General features: G+C 38.8%; 1 protein-coding gene across 1 annotated transcript; it reads right to left on the reverse strand.

Moving 5' to 3' along the window:
* Positions 1-144: 144 nt before the first annotated feature.
* On the reverse strand, positions 145-12,043 carry LOC107960866 (peroxidase 60). The gene is made up of 4 exons (XM_041114149.1): positions 11,810-12,043; positions 11,524-11,703; positions 677-836; positions 145-584 (listed from the first exon to the last, which is right to left on the reverse strand). Exons 1-4 carry the CDS (start codon positions 12,041-12,043, stop codon positions 145-147), a joined length of 1,014 nt encoding a protein of 337 aa, XP_040970083.1.
* Between the last annotated feature and the right edge of the window lie 10,430 nt (positions 12,044-22,473).

The following is a 22,473-nucleotide window of genomic DNA, read 5'->3' on the forward strand; positions in this document are numbered from 1 at the left end:
AAGTGGAACTCGATCTTGTTATTTGATTAAAATAAAATAGTACCGTTGAACACAACAAGGACCAAGAACATAAAAACAACATTTAACCAAGAATAATAAATAAAGAACATATATAAAGAAAAGAAACAAAAAATCAAAGGCAAATCAACCAAAAAGGAAGGTAGAGCGGGGTTTGTTTTTTAGATGGCATGATTCCCTAATCTCCCCTTGTGAATCTGTAAGAACATCAACAGCTCCCAACTTAACCATTGCCTGCCCGAACCTGGCAAGGAAGTCATTGCCGTTGGCTAAACTGGCGACTGTGTTATTGGTCAATGGGTCCAAGGCTAACGCTTGATCAATCTGAAGAATTCCTCTCCCTAGCCTTATTTGCTTGTAGAAGGAGTTGTCCACAATGAATGTACTCGCAAGATTCTGGTCAACACTTACAGGGGTTCTGGTGGCTGGTGAGTTTTGCGGACAGATTAATCTTAGTTTCATAACTAATAATGGATCCATAGTCGGGTCTGGTTTCCCTGTGTTGTCAAAATTGTAAAGACGGTCTCGAAACAAAGAACAATTTGTAAACCCAATTGTGTGACCACCTACATGCCATCAAGTTACAACTTAGAATTAACACATACTGAACAATTAAAGAATGCAGTAAGTTCAAGTAAAACAAAGGACATATATATACCAAGAAGTAAAACCATATCTGTAAGACCAATCCCTTTTTTGGAAAATGCATCAGCAGATTGCGAAACCGAAAACCTTGGAGAAGGGAGATCTACATTCGAAGCCAAAGACACGAAACCATCTCTTCTTCCCGTTTGAACCTCGTATCGCCCTCCTCCACTCTGCACCAAAACAAACCAAACTTTGTTGGGAAGAAACCGAACAACCGAAACAAAGCGAAAGCACAACCGGTGTTCTTTCTCTCCTTATAACTCCTGTAAAAATTATGGCAAGCACAATAGCACAAGATATGTTCTCTAGCAACCTTAATCAACCACAAATCAACTAATGCAACCACAACAAAAATAAATAGAGACACCGATATTTTTACGTGGAAAACCCCTCTAAATTAAGGGTAAAAACCACGGGACTTTAGAGTCCGATAAAGAGCTCCACTATCATCAAATGTTCAACTACAAGATCACAATATCAAGCCTACAACAAGCATTCAACTCCGACAAGGCTAACAACATGTAATCTTTAGCAAAAGAGAGAAAAATGAGAGAACATCACCAAAAAACGTAGCTGCTGAAAAATGGGTATTTCCGACGCTACAAGACTCGGATGAAAAATCCGACCGTACAAAGTCAAGAACACCTTATCACCTAGCTGCTGTCCAAAAATCAACTCAATCGAACCACGGATGGACCTTCGATCGAAGAGTTGATCACTGCTGCACCAAGCTTGAAAATCTGATTTTTTCTATTCTCTTTCTCTCTATTTTTCCTTTAGCTCTCTGCAGAAAAATTTCTGCCCACTCCCGTTAATAAGCCAAAAAATTGGCTTTTGACAAAACCAAAAGAAAAAGGAAGGCAAAACATTTGTGCCAGAAAATATGGGTTTCCCACATAGTGGGACCCATACCCAACAAATCTCCCCCTCCAACTATGTGGGGAATGCCTCCATGCCGGAGGTCAAACAACATGCTTCAAACTTTCCTCTTGGCAAGGCCTTCGTCAACATATCAGCACCATTATCATTAGTGTGTATCTTCTCAAGCTGTGACAGCTTAGCTTCAAGAACATCTCGTATCCAATGGTACCTCACATCAATATGCTTAGATCTAGCATGAAAAGTTGAGTTCTTACCAAGATGAATAGCACTCTGGCTATCACAGTACAGGACATACTTCTCCTGAGTAAAACCAAGCTCATGCACAAACTTCTTCATCCAAAGCATCTCCTTACACGCTTCGGTTGCTGCAATGAACTCTGATTCGGTGGTGGACAATGCAACACAGTTTTGCAGTCTCGATTGCCATGCCACAGCTCCCCCTGCATAAGTGATTAAGTAACCTGAAGTAGATCTCCTCGAGTCAATGTCTCCGGCCATGTCTGAATCTGTATACCCAACAAGAACAGGTTTCTCATTGCCGAAACAAAGTTTCATGTTGGAAGTGCCACGAAGATATCTCATAATCCACTTCACTGCATTCCAATGCTCTCTGCCTGGATTAGAAAGAAACCGACTAACTGTACCAACGGCATAAGCCAAGTCTGGTCTCGTGCAAACCATTGCGTACATCAAACTACCCACGGCTGAAGAGTAAGGAATTTTCTGCATCTCTTCCTTCTCCTTTTCTGTGGAAGGACTATGCTTAACACTCAATCTAAAGTGCATAGCAAATGGAGTATTCACCGCTTTAGCTTTGTCCATACTAAACCTTTGAAGTACTTTCTCAATGTACCTCTCTTGTGATAACCATAATTTCTTGGCCTTTCTATCACGTGTCAGTCTTATGCCAAGAATTTGCTTTGCTGGCCCCAAATCCTTCATTGCAAAGGATTTACTCAACTCTTGTTTCAACTTCTCAATTCTAGAAGCATTCTGACCAACAATAAGCATATCATCAACATAGAGCAAAAGAATAATAAAATCATCACCAGAGAATCTCTTAACAAACACACAATGATCAGAAGTAGTCTTCTTGTAGCCTTGCTCCCCCATAACAGACTCAAACTTCTTGTACCATTGCCTTGGAGCTTGCTTCAAACCATACAAGCTCTTCTTCAATCTGCACACATAGTCCTCTTTCCCTTGTGCAACAAAACCCTCTGGCTACTCCATGTAAAGCTCTTCTTCCAAGTCACCATGAAGAAAAGCAGTTTTCACATCCATTTGTTCAACCTCTAGGTCATAACAAGCTACCAAACTCAGTATAGTTCTGATAGAGGACATCTTCACAACCGGAGAAAATATTTCTTCAAAATCAACCCCCTTTTTCTGAGTATAACCCTTGACGACCAATCTAGCTTTGTATCGTGGAGATGAAGACTTCTCTTCTTGCTTCAACCTGTAAACCCACCGATTCTTCAAAGCTCTTTTGCCTTTAGGCAGTTTCACCAATTCAAAAGTATGGTTCTCATGCAAGGATTGAAGTTCGTCTTTCATCGCTTCAACCCACTGATCTTTGCATTCACTCTCCATAGCCTCTTCATAACATTCAGGTTCTCCCCCGTCAGTCAAAAGAACATATTCATCAGGAGAATACCTGACAGAAGATCGTCGGTCTCTGGAAGACCTTCGAAGTGGAACTGCTGGTGGAGCTATAGGTGCTTGTTGTTGATCATTCACAACATCATCCATGGGAGTATCAAAGTCACCTATAGTCTGATGGTCACCACTAACATCACCATGCACAACATCCTGGATAGGATCTGGTGAAGAGTCTAGGGGAACCGGATTCACATCGATCAAGTCACCACTACCTTGTGAATCCACTTTCTCCGTCTTATCAATGTCATCAATGGTCTGATCCTCAATGAAGACAACATCTCTGCTTCTCACGAGTTTCTTCTGAACTGGATCATAGAGTCTATAACCAAACTCACCATCTAGACCATAACCAATAAAAATGCATTGTCGAGCCTTGGCATCCAACTTGGATCTTTCATCCTTTGGAACATGAACAAATGCTTTACAACCGAACACACGTAAGTGATCATATGACACGTCTTTACCAAACCAAACTCTATCTGGTACATCACCTTTCAAAGGAACACTAGGAGACAGATTTATCACATGTGTCACTGTATTCAAAGCTTCAGCCCAAAACGATCTTGGTAACTTTGCATCTGACAACAAACATCTGACTCTCTCAATCAATGTTCGGTTCATTCTTTCAGCTAACCCATTTAACTGTGGAGTCTTTGGTGGTGTTCTCTGATGTCTGATTCCCTGTCGCAGACAATACTCATGAAACGACCCTATGTACTCGCCACCATTATCAGTACGAATGCACTTCAACTTCTTCCCAGTTTCCCTTTCAACTGATGCTTGAAACTGTTTAAACACCTCAAAGACTTGATTTTTAGACTTTAAAGTGTAAACCCATAGCTTTCTTAAACAATCATCAATGAAAGTCACAAAGTAAAGTGCACCACCATGTGATCTTACTTTTATCGGACCACAAACATCTGAATGGACCAACTCTAGCAACTCTGATTTCCTATGAGGAGGATGGCTTCTAAATGAAACTCTTTTCTGCTTTCCTGCTAGACAATGAGCACAATTCTTCAGTGTAGCATTCTTTAAACCCGAAAGTTGATTCTTCTTCGCTAAACAGCTAAGCCCCTTCTCACTCATGTGACTGAGTCGTTTATGCCACAACTCAGTTGAGTTGTCATTCAGTGTCACATTCACCATCTCTCGAGAAGTCAAAGCTTGCATCAAGTACAAATTTGAGCTCTTCTTTCCTCGAGCCACAACCAAGGAGCCTTTAGTCAGCTTCCACTGCCCTTCACTGAAAGTGTTACAGAATCCCTCATCATCAAGTTTTCCTGCAGAAATCAAATTCAAACGGACATCCGGTGCATGTCTGACATCCTTGAGAGTTAACTTTGTTCCATTGTTACTTACCAAGCTAACATCTCCCATACCAATAACCGAAACCAAACCATCATTACCCATCTTCAATACCCCAAAATCACCAGGAGTATAAGATGTGAAGAATTCCTTCCTCGACGTGACATGAAGTGATGCACCAGTATCAATCACCCAACTAGTCTCGTCGCATGCTAGGTTGACCAAATTCTGATCACAAATAACTAACAAATCTTCACGAGTAACAGTAGTAACACGATCGAATTTTTCATCGTCATTCCGGTCGTGTTTATCACCACCACTTTTGTTCTTTTTCTTCCACTTGAAGCAATATTTCTTGATATGGCCTTTCTTACCACAATGATGACACTCAAGATTCTTGTATCTCGATCTTGACTTGCTTCGGCTTTTATCTCTACCCTTTCCATCTTTGTCTCTGTTTCTCCCCCTGTTCTCGATAACCAACACCTCGGACTGTGATGTAGAACCCTGAGATCTTCTTCTAACCTCTTCATTCAACACACCACTCTTAGCCAAATCCAAAGTAATAATACCCTGTGGGGCAGAATTAATGAGTGAGACTCGAAAGGTCTCCCAAGAGTCTGGTAGAGTAGCAAGCAACCAAAGTCCTAAAATCTCGTCATCAAATTTGACACCCATACCAAGCAACTGATTCATCACACTCTGAAATTCACTAACATGGTCAGCTATAGACATTCCTTCTTTATATTTCAGCGCCATCATTTTCTTCAGCAAAAATAACTTGTTATTGCCCGACCTCGAAGCATACAAGCTTTCAAGCTTCTCCCACAATGTTCGAGCATATGTCTCTTGATCAATGTGGTTGTAAACATTTTCTTCAACAAATTTCCGAATAAAGCCACACACTTGTTGATGCTCAAATTCCCATTCTTCATCACTTTTCGAATCGGGTTTTTGAGTAGTAAAGACCGGAAGATGCAAAGCCTTCACAAACAACAAGTCCTTCATTTTATTCCGCCAAAGTTGATAATTTGTGCCATTCAACATAATCATCTTGCTCGTATTAATTTCCATAATTATCTGACACAATAACCAAGCTCTGGTACCAGTTTGTTGGGAAGAAACCGAACAACCGAAACAAAGCGAAAGCACAACCGGTGTTCTTTCTCTCCTTATAACTCCTGTAAAAATTATGGCAAGCACAATAGCACAAGATATGTTCTCTAGCAACCTTAATCAACCACAAATCAACTAATGCAACCACAACAAAAATAAATAGAGACACCGATATTTTTACGTGGAAAACCCCTCTAAATTAAGGGTAAAAACCACGGGATTTTAGAGTCCGATAAAGAGCTCCACTATCATCAAATGTTCAACTACAAGATCACAATATCAAACCTACAACAAGCATTCAACTCCGACAAGGCTAACAACATGTAATCTTTAGCAAAAGAGAGAAAAATGAGAGAACATCACCAAAAAACGTAGCTGCTGAAAAATGGGTATTTCCGACGCTACAAGACTCGGATGAAAAATCCGACCGTACAAAGTCAAGAACACCTTATCACCTAGCTGCTGTCCAAAAATCAGCTCAATCGAACCACGGATGGACCTTCGATCGAAGAGTTGATCACTGCTGCACCAAGCTTGAAAATCTGATTTTTTTCTATTCTCTTTCTATTTTTCCTTTAGCTCTCTGCAGAAAAATTTCTGCCCACTCCCGTTAATAAGCCAAAAATTGGCTTTTGACAAAACCAAAAGAAAAAGGAAGGCAAAACATTTGTGCCAGAAAATATGAGTTTCCCACATAGTGGGACCCATACCCAACAAACTTATCATCAAATTGTTTCAGAATTTTGGAAAGAAATTAAAGATGTTATTAACTTGTTACCAATTGTACAGCATCTCTAGCAGCAATGGCGATGATATCAGCACAAGAAACAATTCCTGCACAGGCTTCTTCAAGTAATCCCTTCGCTTCATCAATTACATCATAACCACTGACACTTAGATTTGGGGGCGCAGTTTTCTCACTGGAGTCGCCGTCTAGCAGAATCGATGCATCACATCCCTTTCGATTACACAAAATTGGCTTTTGACAAAATCAAAAAAGAAGGCAAAACATTGTGGCAGAAAATATGAGTTTCCCACATAGTGGGACCCATACCTAACAAATCTCCCCCTCCAACTATGTGGGGAATGCCTCCATGCCGGAGGTCAAACAACATGCTTCAAACTTTCCTCTTGGCAAGGCCTTCGTCAACATATCAGCACCATTATCATTAGTGTGTATCTTCTCAAGCTCTGACAGCTTAGCTTCAAGAACATCTCGTATCCAATGGTACCTCACATCAATATGCTTAGATCTAGCATGAAAAGTTGAGTTCTTACCAAGATGAATAGCACTCTGGCTATCACAGTACAGGACATACTTCTCCTGAGTAAAACCAAGCTCATGCACAAACTTCTTCATCCAAAGCATCTCCTTACACGCTTCGGTTGCTGCAATGAACTCTGATTCGGTGGTGGACAATGCAACACAGTTTTGCAGTCTCGATTGCCATGCCACAGCTCCCCCTGCATAAGTGATTAAGTAACCTGAAGTAGATCTCCTCGAGTCAATGTCTCCGGCCATGTCTGAATCTGTATACCCAACAAGAACAGGTTTCTCATTGCCGAAACAAAGTTTCATGTTGGAAGTGCCACGAAGATATCTCATAATCCACTTCACTGCATTCCAATGCTCTCTGCCTGGATTAGAAAGAAACCGACTAACTGTACCAACGGCATAAGCCAAGTCTGGTCTCGTGCAAACCATTGCGTACATCAAACTACCCACGGCTGAAGAGTAAGGAATTTTCTGCATCTCTTCCTTCTCCTTTTCTGTGGAAGGACTATGCTTAACACTCAATCTAAAGTGCATAGCAAAGGGAGTATTCACCGCTTTAGCTTTGTCCATACTAAACCTTTGAAGTACTTTCTCAATGTACCTCTCTTGTGATAACCATAATTTCTTGGCCTTTCTATCACGTGTCAGTCTTATGCCAAGAATTTGCTTTGCTGGCCCCAAATCCTTCATTGCAAAGGATTTACTCAACTCTTGTTTCAACTTCTCAATTCTAGAAGCATTCTGACCAACAATAAGCATATCATCAACATAGAGCAAAAGAATAATAAAATCATCACCAGAGAATCTCTTAACAAACACACAATGATCAGAAGTAGTCTTCTTGTAGCCTTGCTCCCCCATAACAGACTCAAACTTCTTGTACCATTGTCTTGGAGCTTGCTTCAAACCATACAAGCTCTTCTTCAATCTGCACACATAGTCCTCTTTCCCTTGTGCAACAAAACCCTCTGGCTGCTCCATGTAAAGCTCTTCTTCCAAGTCACCATGAAGAAAAGCAGTTTTCACATCCATTTGTTCAACCTCTAGGTCATAACAAGCTGCCAAACTCAGTATAGTTCTGATAGAAGACATCTTCACAGCCGGAGAAAATATTTCTTCAAAATCAACCCCCTTTTTCTGAGTATAACCCTTGACGACCAATCTATCTTTGTATCGTGGAGATGAAGACTTCTCTTCTTGCTTCAACCTGTAAACCCACCGATTATTCAAAGCTCTTTTGCCCTTAGGCAGTTTCACCAATTCAAAAGTATAGTTCTCATGCAAGGATTAAAGTTCGTCTTTCATCGCTTCAACCCACTGATCTTTGCATTCACTCTCCATAGCCTCTTCATAACATTCAGGTTCTCCCCCGTCAGTCAAAAGAACATATACATCAGGAGAATACCTGACAGAAGATCGTCGATCTCTGGAAGACCTTCGAAGTGGAACTGCTGGTGGAGCTATAGGTGCTTGTTGTTGATCATTCACAACATCATCCATGGGAGTATCAAAGTCACTTATAGTCTGATGGTCACCACTAACATCACCATGCACATCATCCTGGATAGGATCTGGTAAAGAGCCTAGTGGAACTGGATTCACATCGATCAAGTCACCACTACCTTGTGAATCCACTTTCTCCGTCTTATCAATGTCATCAATGGTCTGATCCTCAATAAAGACAACATCTCTGCTTCTCACGAGTTTCTTCTGAACTGGATCATAGAGTCTATAACCAAACTCACAATCTAGACCATAACCAATAAAAATGCATTGTCGAGCCTTGGCATCCAACTTGGATCTTTCATCCTTTGGAACATGAACAAATGCTTTACAACCGAACACACGTAGGTGATCATATGACACGTCTTTACCAAACCAAACTCTATCTGGCACATCACCTTTCAAAGGAACACTAGGAGACAGATTTATCACATGTGTCACTGTATTCAAAGCTTCAACCCAAAACGATCTTGGTAACTTTGCATCTGACAACAAACATCTAACTCTCTCAATCAATGTTCGGTTCATTCTTTCAGCTAACCCATTTAATTGTGGAGTCTTTAGTGGTGTTCTCTGATGTCTGATTCCCTGTCGCAGACAATACTCATGAAACGACCCTGTGTACTCGCCACCATTATCAGTACGAATGCACTTCAACTTCTTCCCAGTTTCCCTTTCAACTGATGCTTGAAACTGTTTAAACACCTCAAAGACTTGATTTTTAGACTTCAAAGTGTAAACCCATAGCTTTCTTGAACAATCATTAATGAAAGTCACAAAGTAAAGTGCACCACCATGTGATCTTACTTTTATCAGACCACAAACATCTGAATGGACCAACTCTAGCAACTCTAATTTCCTATGAGGAGGATGGCTTCTAAATGAAACTCTTTTCTGCTTTCTTGCTAGACAATGAGCACAATTCTTCAGTGTAGCATTCTTTAAACCCGAAAGTTGATTCTTCTTCGCTAAACAGCTAAGCCCCTTCTCACTCATGTGACTGAGTCGTTTATGCCACAACTCAATTGAGTTGTCATTCAGTGTCACATTCACCGTCTCTCGAGAAGTCAAAGCTTGCATTAAGTACAAATTTGAGCTCTTCTTTCCTCGAGCCACAACCAAGGAGCCTTTAGTCAGCTTCCACTGCCCTTCACTGAAGGTGTTACAGAATCCCTCATCATCAAGCTTTCCTGCAGAAATCAAATTCAAACGGACATCCGGTGCATGTCTGACATCCTTGAGAGTTAACTTTGTTCCATTGTTACTCACCAAGCTAACATCTCCCATACCAATAACTGAAACCAAACCATCATTACCCATCTTCAATACCCCAAAATCACCAGGAGTATAAGATGTGAAGAATTCCTTCCTCGACGTGACATGAAGTGTTGCACCAGTATCAATCACCCAACTAGTCTCGTCGCATGCTAGGTTGACCAAATTCTCATCACAAATAACTAACAGATCTTCACGAGTAACAGTAGCAACACGCTCAGATTTTTCATCGTCATTCCGATCGTGTTTATCACCACCACCTTTGTTCTCTTTCTTCCACTTGAAGCAATATTTCTTGATATGACCTTTCTTACCACAATGATGACACTCAAGATTCTTGTATCTCGATCTTGACTTGCTTCGGCTTTTATCTCTACCCTTTCCATCTTTGTCTCTGTTTCTCCCCCTGTTCTTGATAACCAACACCTCGGACTGTGATGTAGAACCCTGAGATCTTCTTCTAACCTCTTCATTCAACACACCACTCTTAGCCAAATCCAAAGTAATAATACCCTGTGGGGCAGAATTAATGAGTGAGACTCGAAAGGTCTCCCAAGAGTCTGGTAGAGTAGCAAGCAACCAAAGTCCTAAAATCTCGTCATCAAATTTGACACCCATACCAAGCAACTGATTCATCACACTCTGAAATTCACTAACATGGTCAGCTATAGACATTCCTTCTTTATATTTCAGCGCCATCATTTTCTTCAGCAAAAATAACTTGTTATTGCCCGACCTCGAAGCATACAAGCTTTCAAGCTTCTCCCACAATGTTCGAGCATATGTCTCTTGATCAATGTGGTTGTAAACATTTTCTTCAACAAATTTCCGAATAAAGCCACACACTTGTTGATGCTCAAATTCCCATTCTTCATCACTTTTTGAATCGGGTTTTTGAGTAGTAAAGACCGGAAGATGCAAAGCCTTCACAAACAACAAGTCCTTCATTTTATTCCGCCAAAGTTGATAATTTGTGCCATTCAACATAATCATCTTGCTCGTATTAATTTCCATAATTATCTGACACAATAACCAAGCTCTGGTACCAGTTTGTTGGGAAGAAACCGAACAACCGAAACAAAGCGAAAGCACAACCGGTGTTCTTTCTCTCCTTATAACTCCTGTAAAAATTATGGCAAGCACAATAGCACAAGATATGTTCTCTAGCAACCTTAATCAACCACAAATCAACTAATGCAACCACAACAAAAATAAATAGAGACACCGATATTTTTACGTGGAAAACCCCTCTAAATTAAGGGTAAAAACCACGGGATTTTAGAGTCCGATAAAGAGCTCCACTATCATCAAATGTTCAACTACAAGATCACAATATCAAACCTACAACAAGCATTCAACTCCGACAAGGCTAACAACATGTAATCTTTAGCAAAAGAGAGAAAAATGAGAGAACATCACCAAAAAACGTAGCTGCTGAAAAATGGGTATTTCCGACGCTACAAGACTCGGATGAAAAATCCGACCGTACAAAGTCAAGAACACCTTATCACCTAGCTGCTGTCCAAAAATCAGCTCAATCGAACCACGGATGGACCTTCGATCGAAGAGTTGATCACTGCTGCACCAAGCTTGAAAATCTGATTTTTTTCTATTCTCTTTCTATTTTTCCTTTAGCTCTCTGCAGAAAAATTTCTGCCCACTCCCGTTAATAAGCCAAAAAATTGGCTTTTGACAAAACCAAAAGAAAAAGGAAGGCAAAACATTTGTGCCAGAAAATATGAGTTTCCCACATAGTGGGACCCATACCCAACAAACTTATCATCAAATTGTTTCAGAATTTTGGAAAGAAATTAAAGATGTTATTAACTTGTTACCAATTGTACAGCATCTCTAGCAGCAATGGCGATGATATCAGCACAAGAAACAATTCCTGCACAGGCTTCTTCAAGTAATCCCTTCGCTTCATCAATTACATCATAACCACTGACACTTAGATTTGGGGGCGCAGTTTTCTCACTGGAGTCGCCGTCTAGCAGAATCGATGCATCACATCCCTTTCGATTACACAAAATTCAACTGTTTCAAACCCATTTTCTTAGCAAATAAAAAAGAAAGAGAGAAAATTTATGCAGATATATATATATAAATGTGGTTGCTTACGTTGACAAAGCAATCATGGAAAAATAAACGAATGAGACCAGCTGCGACTCTTGGTTTGTCGTTGAATCTTCGTTTAACTACTGAAGCAACAATGGCCTCAACATCTTGTGAATTACATTTACCCTTGTAAAATCCTTGTTGAAGAGCAGCGTCACATTGGCCTGTGAAATTCACAAGGATGAAACTAAATGCTAGAGAAAACGCAGCTGCTACCACTGCTGCTGATATCTTCATTTTCTTTTCCTTCTTCTTCTGTGAATTTCCAAATGCAGATGAGATGAAGATATCCATTTTTATAAATAGGAATCGAAACTGGCTTCTAATTCTACAGGAAATTTAATGGAGGGCACGACTGGCCCTCAAGCAGCGGCCAGCTTAGCTTAGTTCCGATTTGTTGTCTTTATAAACGTGCACTCATGTTTCCTTTAACCAAAACATGCAAAATGGCGTTCCATGGAGTTGAACAAAATCCGGCCGTTTCAACATTAGAGATTCCATGGAAAGAGTTGCTTTTTTTGGAAATTTTCAACGCCGGCATATTTTTAAAAGGTGCATATCCAGTACATACAACGACCCCATTTATGCGAAAAATAATAGAATAATTCATTGAACTTCAAATATTTATTTCGTCCATTTAAACATCGAGCCTTCAATCAAACAAAAAATGATGATTAATTTTATTAATTTCCGTCCAATTAAGGTTTAATGATTAGGTGAAATTGTTTGGTGCTTGCCTGATTGGAATGGATGATCATTTAATTTTAGTTTAGGAATTTTTACATTTAGGCCTAAAACAATTGGTTGGACCCACTTAAAAGGATAATGGTCGGATTTGGATCAAATTGAAAAATGGACATATGTTAGGTGAGATTGAACTTTGCTTACATAAAATACACAAGATTATATATTGGGAAAGAAATCAAATCAGATTACGTGTTAATTAACAAATGATTAAATCAAGTAAGTTTGACGGATGCTTCTTGATACCGCATTTCTTTTGATTAATTACCATAATGCATAATAGATAAAGTATATATATTTTTTAAAGGACAGGTGTCAATGTAAGAACCTTTTGGACATCAAATTAATTGCACTAAATATCTTCAAATTATGACTATCATTTTAAATTGATTTTCAAACTTTAAAATATTCTAATTAGATCCTCAAATCTTCCATGTTATATCAATCAGGTTCTTTTGTTACTAAAATTGTTAATTTAACCGATAAATGAGACATTAAATCTTATGCGACGTAAGTTAAAATGAAAATTTTAAAGAAAAGTTTGATATAACATCAATAGTTTAGGGATGTAATTAGAATGTTTTGAAGTTTAGGAGCTAATTTAGAATAAAAGTAATAGTTAGCGTAATTAACTCTTCTTTTTATCTATAGTTGTATAGATTGGTTGAGTTTTAAATAGGCTAAATGTTAAATTTGGGGCCAAATCTTTTAGGAATTGCTCACACAAGGATCAAATATTTCAAAATGGTCTACTTACCCTTTATAAAAGTGTTCTAATGAAGGTCAAATCTTTCAAAACGGTCAAATAAAGACCTAATCTTTTTGAAAGTGTACAAATAAGGATCAAACATTTTCAAAAGTGTTCAAATAAGGGTTTCTCAAATATCGTATATCATGTTTCAAATTATATTAATTCTAATTGCTTTCTTTTCTTTTTAAGCAATATTTAATGTGTTTTTATCCTAAACTCGTTAACATTTACCTAATTTTTGTACAAATTGGACTGAAATACATGAAAAGCCCTTATTTGAGTGCTTTTATAAATGTTAAACCCTTATTTAACTTTTTAGAAGGTTTAGTCCTTGTATGAGTAATCTCTAAAAGGTTGAACCATAATTAGAGCATTTACCCTTTTAAATAAATATATTTGTAATTTAAGTACTAATTTGACAATAAAAAAGATTTTTTAATCTAAATTTAATTATAAAATATTAATAGTATAGTAATAAATTTAAAATATTTTAATATTTTTGGAATAGTGATCTGGACTTATTGGTTAACCCTAGCCCAACCTGTACTTGGGCAAGAAATTAATTTTTTTTCAAATATTAACATCAGATAAATTAGGTTAAATATTTAAATTAAAGCTCAATCTTTTAGGAGTTGTTTATGTAAGGGTTAAACTTTTGAAAATCCTCATAATAGCTCAATTAACTTTTATAAAAATGTTTAAGTAAAGACTTTTCACGCCAATTCAGCTCAATTTGAATAAAAATAGGTGAAGTCTATATCGTATTCAGAATAAAACTCATGAATTTTGAATCAAATTTTGCTTGAAAATAAAAGAAATTTAATAAAAACATAATTTACGACATGCTTTATTAATGTATTTTTAAAAAGTTTTAATCCTCATTTAAACACTTCAAAAGGTTTAACTTAAATATTTTTGCATATATTAAATCCTTATGTCAACATTTTAAAAGATTTGGGCTTCTGTAAGCAGTCATAAACTCTAATTTAAACATTTAAACAGTTTGGAAGGCCACCACATCCGGTGCTTGTAGAGACGTAAGTACTCAATAATCGGGGTTGTGTCCAGTTTTTGAAAATAATCCATGCACAGTCCCGAATTTAATTTCACCTAATCCAACAATCTGGTTTTACTGTCTCTATATAAAATATGATCAAATTTAAATAAAAATAATTGTTATTATTTAATTTTAAATGTGAACAGACCATCTTCTCCATAAACAACAGTAATTGTAACTCCTTTTATATTATATTATCTCATGTTTTCTCAATCAGATTAAAATTTAATATTTTAATCATTATTTTTTGGATACCCTTATCATTGGTAAAGAAAACATTCATAATCGTGTATAAAAAATATCAATGATCATACCAGCAGCTGGTATCTCAATTTTTACTTAATGGTATAATTTCGATTATGTAGTAACTCTTAAATCTCAATTATTCAATTTAATCCTTATTTGACTTTTCTCCAGAGTTTAAAATTTAATTCACATTATTTTAATTTTGACTCCAAACTCTTTCGCATAATGGTATAATTTCGATTATGTAGTAACTGTTGGGAAGAAACCGAACAACCGAAACAAAGCGAAAGCACAACCAGTGTTCTTTCTCTCCTTATAACTCCTGTCAAAAATTATGGCAAGCACAATAGCACAAGATATGTTCTCTAGCAACCTTAATCAACCACAAATCAACTAATGCAACCACAACAAAAATAAATAGAGACACCGGTATTTTTACGTGGAAAACCCATCTAAATCAAGGGTAAAAACCACGGGACTTTAGAGTCCGATAAAGAGCTCTACTATCATCAAATGTTCGACTACAAGATCACAATATCAAGCCTACAACAAGCATTCAACTCCGACAAGGCTAACAATATGTAATCTTTAGCAAAAGAGAGAAAAATGAGAGAATATCACCAAAAACGCAGCTGCTGAAAAATAGGTATTTTCGATTCTACAAGACTCAGATGAAAAATCCGACCGTACAAAGTCAAGAACACCTTATCGCCTAGCTGCTGTCCAAAAATCAGCTCAATCGAACCACGGATGGACCTTAGATCGAAGAGTTGATCACTGCTGCACCAAGCTTGAAAAACTGATTTTTCTACTTCAATCTCACTCTCTGTTTCTCTCTGGATGTAATTGAGAATTTTGCTCTCAATTAAGAATGCTGCCCACTCCCACGTTAAAAGGCCAAAAAATTGGCTTTTGACAAAATCAAAAAAGAAGGCAAAACATTGTGGCAGAAAATATGAGTTTCCCACATAGTGGGACCCATACCTAACAAATCTCCCCCTCCAACTATGTGGGGAATGCCTCCATGCCGGAGGTCAAACAACATGCTTCAAACTTTCCTCTTGGTAAGGCCTTCGTCAACATATCAGCACCATTATCATTAGTGTGTATCTTTTCAAGCTCTAATAGCTTAGCTTCAAGAACATCTCGTATCCAATGGTACCTCACATCAATATGCTTAGATCTAGCATGAAAAGTTGAGTTCTTACCAAGATGAATAGCACTCTGGCTATCACAGTACAGGACATACTTCTCCTTAGTAAAACCAAGCTCATGCACAAACTTCTTCATCCAAAGCATCTCCTTACACGCTTCGGTTGCTGCAATGAACTCTGATTCGGTGGTGGACAATGCAACACAGTTTTGCAGTCTCGATTGCCATGCCACAGCTCCCCCTGCATAAGTGATTAAGTAACCTGAAGTAGATCTCCTCGAGTCAATGTCTCCGGCCATGTCTGAATCTGTATACCCAACAAGAACAGGTTTCTCATTGCCGAAACAAAGTTTCATGTTGGAAGTGCCACGAAGATATCTCATAATCCACTTCACTGCATTCCAATGCTCTCTGCCTGGATTAGAAAGAAACCGACTAACTGTACCAACGGCATAAGCCAAGTCTGGTCTCGTGCAAACCATTGCGTACATCAAACTACCCACGGCTGAAGAGTAAGGAATTTTCTGCATCTCTTCCTTCTCCTTTTCTGTGGAAGGACTATGCTTAACACTCAATCTAAAGTGCATAGCAAAGGGAGTATTCACCGCTTTAGCTTTGTCCATACTAAACCTTTGAAGTACTTTCTCAATGTACCTCTCTTGTGATAACCATAATTTCTTGGCCTTTCTATCACGTGTCAGTCTTATGCCAAGAATTTGCTTTGCTGGCCCCAAATCCTTCATTGCAAAGGATTTACTCAACTCTTGTTTCAACTTCTCAATTCTAGAAGCATTCTGACCAACAATAAGCATATCATCAACATAGAGCAAAAGAATAATAAAATCATCACCAGAGAATCTCTTAACAAACACACAATGATCAGAAGTAGTCTTCTTGTAGCCTTGCTCCCCCATAACAGACTCAAACTTCTTGTACCATTGTCTTGGAGCTTGCTTCAAACCATACAAGCTCTTCTTCAATCTGCACACATAGTCCTCTTTCCCTTGTGCAACAAAACCCTCTGGCTGCTCCATGTAAAGCTCTTCTTCCAAGTCACCATGAAGAAAAGCAGTTTTCACATCCATTTGTTCAACCTCTAGGTCATAACAAGCTGCCAAACTCAGTATAGTTCTGATAGAAGACATCTTCACAGCCGGAGAAAATATTTCTTCAAAATCAACCCCCTTTTTCTGAGTATAACCCTTGACGACCAATCTATCTTTGTATCGTGGAGATGAAGACTTCTCTTCTTGCTTCAACCTGTAAACCCACCGATTATTCAAAGCTCTTTTGCCCTTAGGCAGTTTCACCAATTCAAAAGTATAGTTCTCATGCAAGGATTAAAGTTCGTCTTTCATCGCTTCAACCCACTGATCTTTGCATTCACTCTCCATAGCCTCTTCATAACATTCAGGTTCTCCCCCGTCAGTCAAAAGAACATATACATCAGGAGAATACCTGACAGAAGATCGTCGATCTCTGGAAGACCTTCGAAGTGGAACTGCTGGTGGAGCTATAGGTGCTTGTTGTTGATCATTCACAACATCATCCATGGGAGTATCAAAGTCACTTATAGTCTGATGGTCACCACTAACATCACCATGCACATCATCCTGGATAGGATCTGGTAAAGAGCCTAGTGGAACTGGATTCACATCGATCAAGTCACCACTACCTTGTGAATCCACTTTCTCCGTCTTATCAATGTCATCAATGGTCTGATCCTCAATAAAGACAACATCTCTGCTTCTCACGAGTTTCTTCTGAACTGGATCATAGAGTCTATAACCAAACTCACAATCTAGACCATAACCAATAAAAATGCATTGTCGAGCCTTGGCATCCAACTTGGATCTTTCATCCTTTGGAACATGAACAAATGCTTTACAACCGAACACACGTAGGTGATCATATGACACGTCTTTACCAAACCAAACTCTATCTGGCACATCACCTTTCAAAGGAACACTAGGAGACAGATTTATCACATGTGTCACTGTATTCAAAGCTTCAACCCAAAACGATCTTGGTAACTTTGCATCTGACAACAAACATCTAACTCTCTCAATCAATGTTCGGTTCATTCTTTCAGCTAACCCATTTAATTGTGGAGTCTTTAGTGGTGTTCTCTGATGTCTGATTCCCTGTCGCAGACAATACTCATGAAACGACCCTGTGTACTCGCCACCATTATCAGTACGAATGCACTTCAACTTCTTCCCAGTTTCCCTTTCAACTGATGCTTGAAACTGTTTAAACACCTCAAAGACTTGATTTTTAGACTTCAAAGTGTAAACCCATAGCTTTCTTGAACAATCATTAATGAAAGTCACAAAGTAAAGTGCACCACCATGTGATCTTACTTTTATCAGACCACAAACATCTGAATGGACCAACTCTAGCAACTCTAATTTCCTATGAGGAGGATGGCTTCTAAATGAAACTCTTTTCTGCTTTCTTGCTAGACAATGAGCACAATTCTTCAGTGTAGCATTCTTTAAACCCGAAAGTTGATTCTTCTTCGCTAAACAGCTAAGCCCCTTCTCACTCATGTGACTGAGTCGTTTATGCCACAACTCAATTGAGTTGTCATTCAGTGTCACATTCACCGTCTCTCGAGAAGTCAAAGCTTGCATTAAGTACAAATTTGAGCTCTTCTTTCCTCGAGCCACAACCAAGGAGCCTTTAGTCAGCTTCCACTGCCCTTCACTGAAGGTGTTACAGAATCCCTCATCATCAAGCTTTCCTGCAGAAATCAAATTCAAACGGACATCCGGTGCATGTCTGACATCCTTGAGAGTTAACTTTGTTCCATTGTTACTCACCAAGCTAACATCTCCCATACCAATAACTGAAACCAAACCATCATTACCCATCTTCAATACCCCAAAATCACCAGGAGTATAAGATGTGAAGAATTCCTTCCTCGACGTGACATGAAGTGTTGCACCAGTATCAATCACCCAACTAGTCTCGTCGCATGCTAGGTTGACCAAATTCTCATCACAAATAACTAACAGATCTTCACGAGTAACAGTAGCAACACGCTCAGATTTTTCATCGTCATTCCGATCGTGTTTATCACCACCACCTTTGTTCTCTTTCTTCCACTTGAAGCAATATTTCTTGATATGACCTTTCTTACCACAATGATGACACTCAAGATTCTTGTATCTCGATCTTGACTTGCTTCGGCTTTTATCTCTACCCTTTCCATCTTTGTCTCTGTTTCTCCCCCTGTTCTTGATAACCAACACCTCGGACTGTGATGTAGAACCCTGAGATCTTCTTCTAACCTCTTCATTCAACACACCACTCTTAGCCAAATCCAAAGTAATAATACCCTGTGGGGCAGAATTAATGAGTGAGACTCGAAAGGTCTCCCAAGAGTCTGGTAGAGTAGCAAGCAACCAAAGTCCTAAAATCTCGTCATCAAATTTGACACCCATACCAAGCAACTGATTCATCACACTCTGAAATTCACTAACATGGTCAGCTATAGACATTCCTTCTTTATATTTCAGCGCCATCATTTTCTTCAGCAAAAATAACTTGTTATTGCCCGACCTCGAAGCATACAAGCTTTCAAGCTTCTCCCACAATGTTCGAGCATATGTCTCTTGATCAATGTGGTTGTAAACATTTTCTTCAACAAATTTCCGAATAAAGCCACACACTTGTTGATGCTCAAATTCCCATTCTTCATCACTTTTCGAATCGGGTTTTTGAGTAGTAAAGACCGGAAGATGCAAAGCCTTCACAAACAACAAGTCCTTCATTTTATTTCGCCAAAGTTGATAATTTGTGCCATTCAACATAATCATCTTGCTCGTATAAATTTCTATAATTACCTGACACAATAACCAAGCTCTGATACCAGTTTGTTGGGAAGAAACCGAACAACCGAAACAAAGCGAAAGCACGACCAGTGTTCTTTCTCTCCTTATAACTCTTGTCAAAAATTATGGCAAGCACAATAGCACAAGATATGTTCTCTAGCAACCTTAATCAACCACAAATCAACTAATGCAACCACAACAAAAATAAATAGAGACACCGGTATTTTTATGTGGAAAACCCCTCTAAATCAAGGGTAAAAACCACAGGACTTTAGAGTCCGATAAAGAGCTCTACTATCATCAAATGTTCGACTACAAGATCACAATATCAAGCCTACAACAAGCATTCAACTCCGACAAGGCTAACAATATGTAATCTTTAGCAAAAGAGAGAAAAATGAGAGAATATCACCAAAATCGCAGCTGCTGAAAAATGGGTATTTTCGATTCTACAAGACTCAGATGAAAAATCCGACCGTACAAAGTCAAGAACACCTTATCGCCTAGCTGCTGTCCAAAAATCAGCTCAATCGAACCACGGATGGACCTTAGATCGAAGAGTTGATCACTGCTGCACCAAGCTTGAAACACTGATTTTTCTACTTCAATCTCACTCTCTATTTCTCTCTGGATGTAATTGAGAATTTTGCTCTCAATTAAGAATGCTGTCCACTCCCACGTTAAAAGGCCAAAAAATTGGCTTTTGACAAAATCAAAAAAGAAGACAAAACATTGTAGCAGAAAATATAGGTTTCCCACATAGTGGGAGCCATACCTAACAGTAACGCTTAAATCTCAATTATTCAATTTAATCTTTATTTGACTTTTCTCTAAAGTTTAAAATTTAATTCAAATTATTTTAGTGCAATCTTTTCTTTTCTTTTTTAAAATTTTGGACTCCAAACTCTATCGCATAATTTTTTACTTGGCTCTTACTCATGGTTTAGCACCCTGGATTGCATTTCCTCAGGCTATCTATTCTTTTGCCTTCTTTCGCTCCTTTCTTTCATTTTTTAAAATCTATTCTCAGATTATTTAATCCATTCCACCAATTTGTTCTCGGTGTTTCGAGAAGGTGCGGGGACGGATTAGGATTAGTATTAACTTTTGAAAATAAATTATATTGGTATCTACATATCAAAATGATTTTTAGAAAGAATCTACCAAAGAATCTACCACATCCATGTACTCGGGTTTTTTACTTCTTGTTTTTTTTTTATCAAATCAATTTACTAACCTTTAACTTTAGAATGATAGTTTGATATTAGTTTTGAGGCTTTTTCTGAGTTGCAAGCCTGTGTTCAACCGCAGGAGAATGATAGTTTGATAGCGCGGTTTTGTATTGAGGAATTTAAGCGAGCTGTTTTTGAGATGAATCCGGACAAGGCCCCAAGGCTGGAAGGGATGAACGTGGCATTTTGTCAGAGATGTTGGCCGACGATTGGTTCGGATGTGTTCAGTCAGTGTTGTGCTTGGGTAGAGATGTGTGACTTTCCTGCTTCAGTTAATAACTCTATTAGTTTTGATCCTGAAGATTGTTAACCCAAGTAACATGAAAGATTTGCGCCCTATAGCTTTGTGCAATGTTTTGTATAAAGTCTTGGCCAAGGTTCTGGCAAATCGGCTAAAGGGTTTGCTCGCTCGGGTAATTTCAGCAATGCAGTCAACTTTTGTGCCAGGTCGACTAACGACTGATAATATTTTAGTTGCCTCTGAATTTATTCATCATATGAAGAACAAGGGATGGGGTCGTGTAGGAGAGCATGCTTTGAAGATCGATATTAGTAAGGCCTATGACATTGTGGATTGGAATTTTTTGCGGTGTTTGTTAGCTAAGCTGGGGTTCCATGACAATTGGATGGGGCTTGGGCCGATTTGTCCGAAACGGGGTTTAAGGCAAGAGGACCCGCTATCCCCGTACCTATTTATTATTTGCACCGAAGGTCTGAGTTTCTTGTTACGACAGGCGGAGCTGAAAGGAGATTTTCATGGGTTACATGTCTGTCGGAGCAGTCTGGCTACTTATGAGGCACCTTCTGGTCAAGCCATCAATTTTAATAAGTCGGGTATCATGTTTTCTTCTAATACTAAGTTGCCTGATCCGGCTGTGTGTGCTGTTTTGGGTGTTAATGCTTCCATTGGCCATGGGCGTTATTTGGGGCTTCCATCGCTGGTTGGGCGAAATAAGAAGCAAATATTTTCGTTTGTTCGCGAGAGATCAGGAGAATTTTCTGTTGGAAGAACAAATTGCTTTCGAAGCCGGGTAATGAAATAGTCTTGAAGACAGTGGCCGGGCTTTACCGGCCTCTTGTATGAGTGTGTTCCTTCTCCCTTCTAACACATGTGATGCACTCCATAAAATGATGAATTTTTTTCTTGTGGGGTTCGGGGAGTAATGAGCGCAGGAAACTTCATTGGGTATCTTGGGAGAATCTATGTGTTCCGAAACGATTTGATGGTCTGGGTTTCCATAACTTGCACTGGTTTAATCTTGCTATGGTTGCTAAGCAGGGCTGGCGGTTTATTTCCAGTTCGAACTCTCTTCCGGCTCGGGTTTTCAAGGCTAATTATTTTCCACTGTGCGACTTTCTAGATGCAGAAGAAGGGAGTAATCCTTCGCTCATTTGGAAGAGTATTATTGCAACCAAAAATTTTCTTTTGAAAGGGGTTCGATGGCATGTTGCTGACGGAAATTCGATTTTTGTTTTTAAAGATCCTTGGCTTAGGGGGGTGCTAATAATTTTTCTGTCGATTCAATTCCACTCGAAAGAATGGAAAAATCAAAGGTTTGTGATTTGTTTAGCGTTGATGGGTTGTCATGGGATCGGAATCTTATTGATGGTGTGCTATCTCCAAGTGATGCGGCTCGTGTATATC

Source organism: Gossypium hirsutum, chromosome A05, assembly GCF_007990345.1.
Source record: "Gossypium hirsutum isolate 1008001.06 chromosome A05, Gossypium_hirsutum_v2.1, whole genome shotgun sequence".
Taxonomy (NCBI): Eukaryota; Viridiplantae; Streptophyta; class Magnoliopsida; order Malvales; family Malvaceae; genus Gossypium; species Gossypium hirsutum.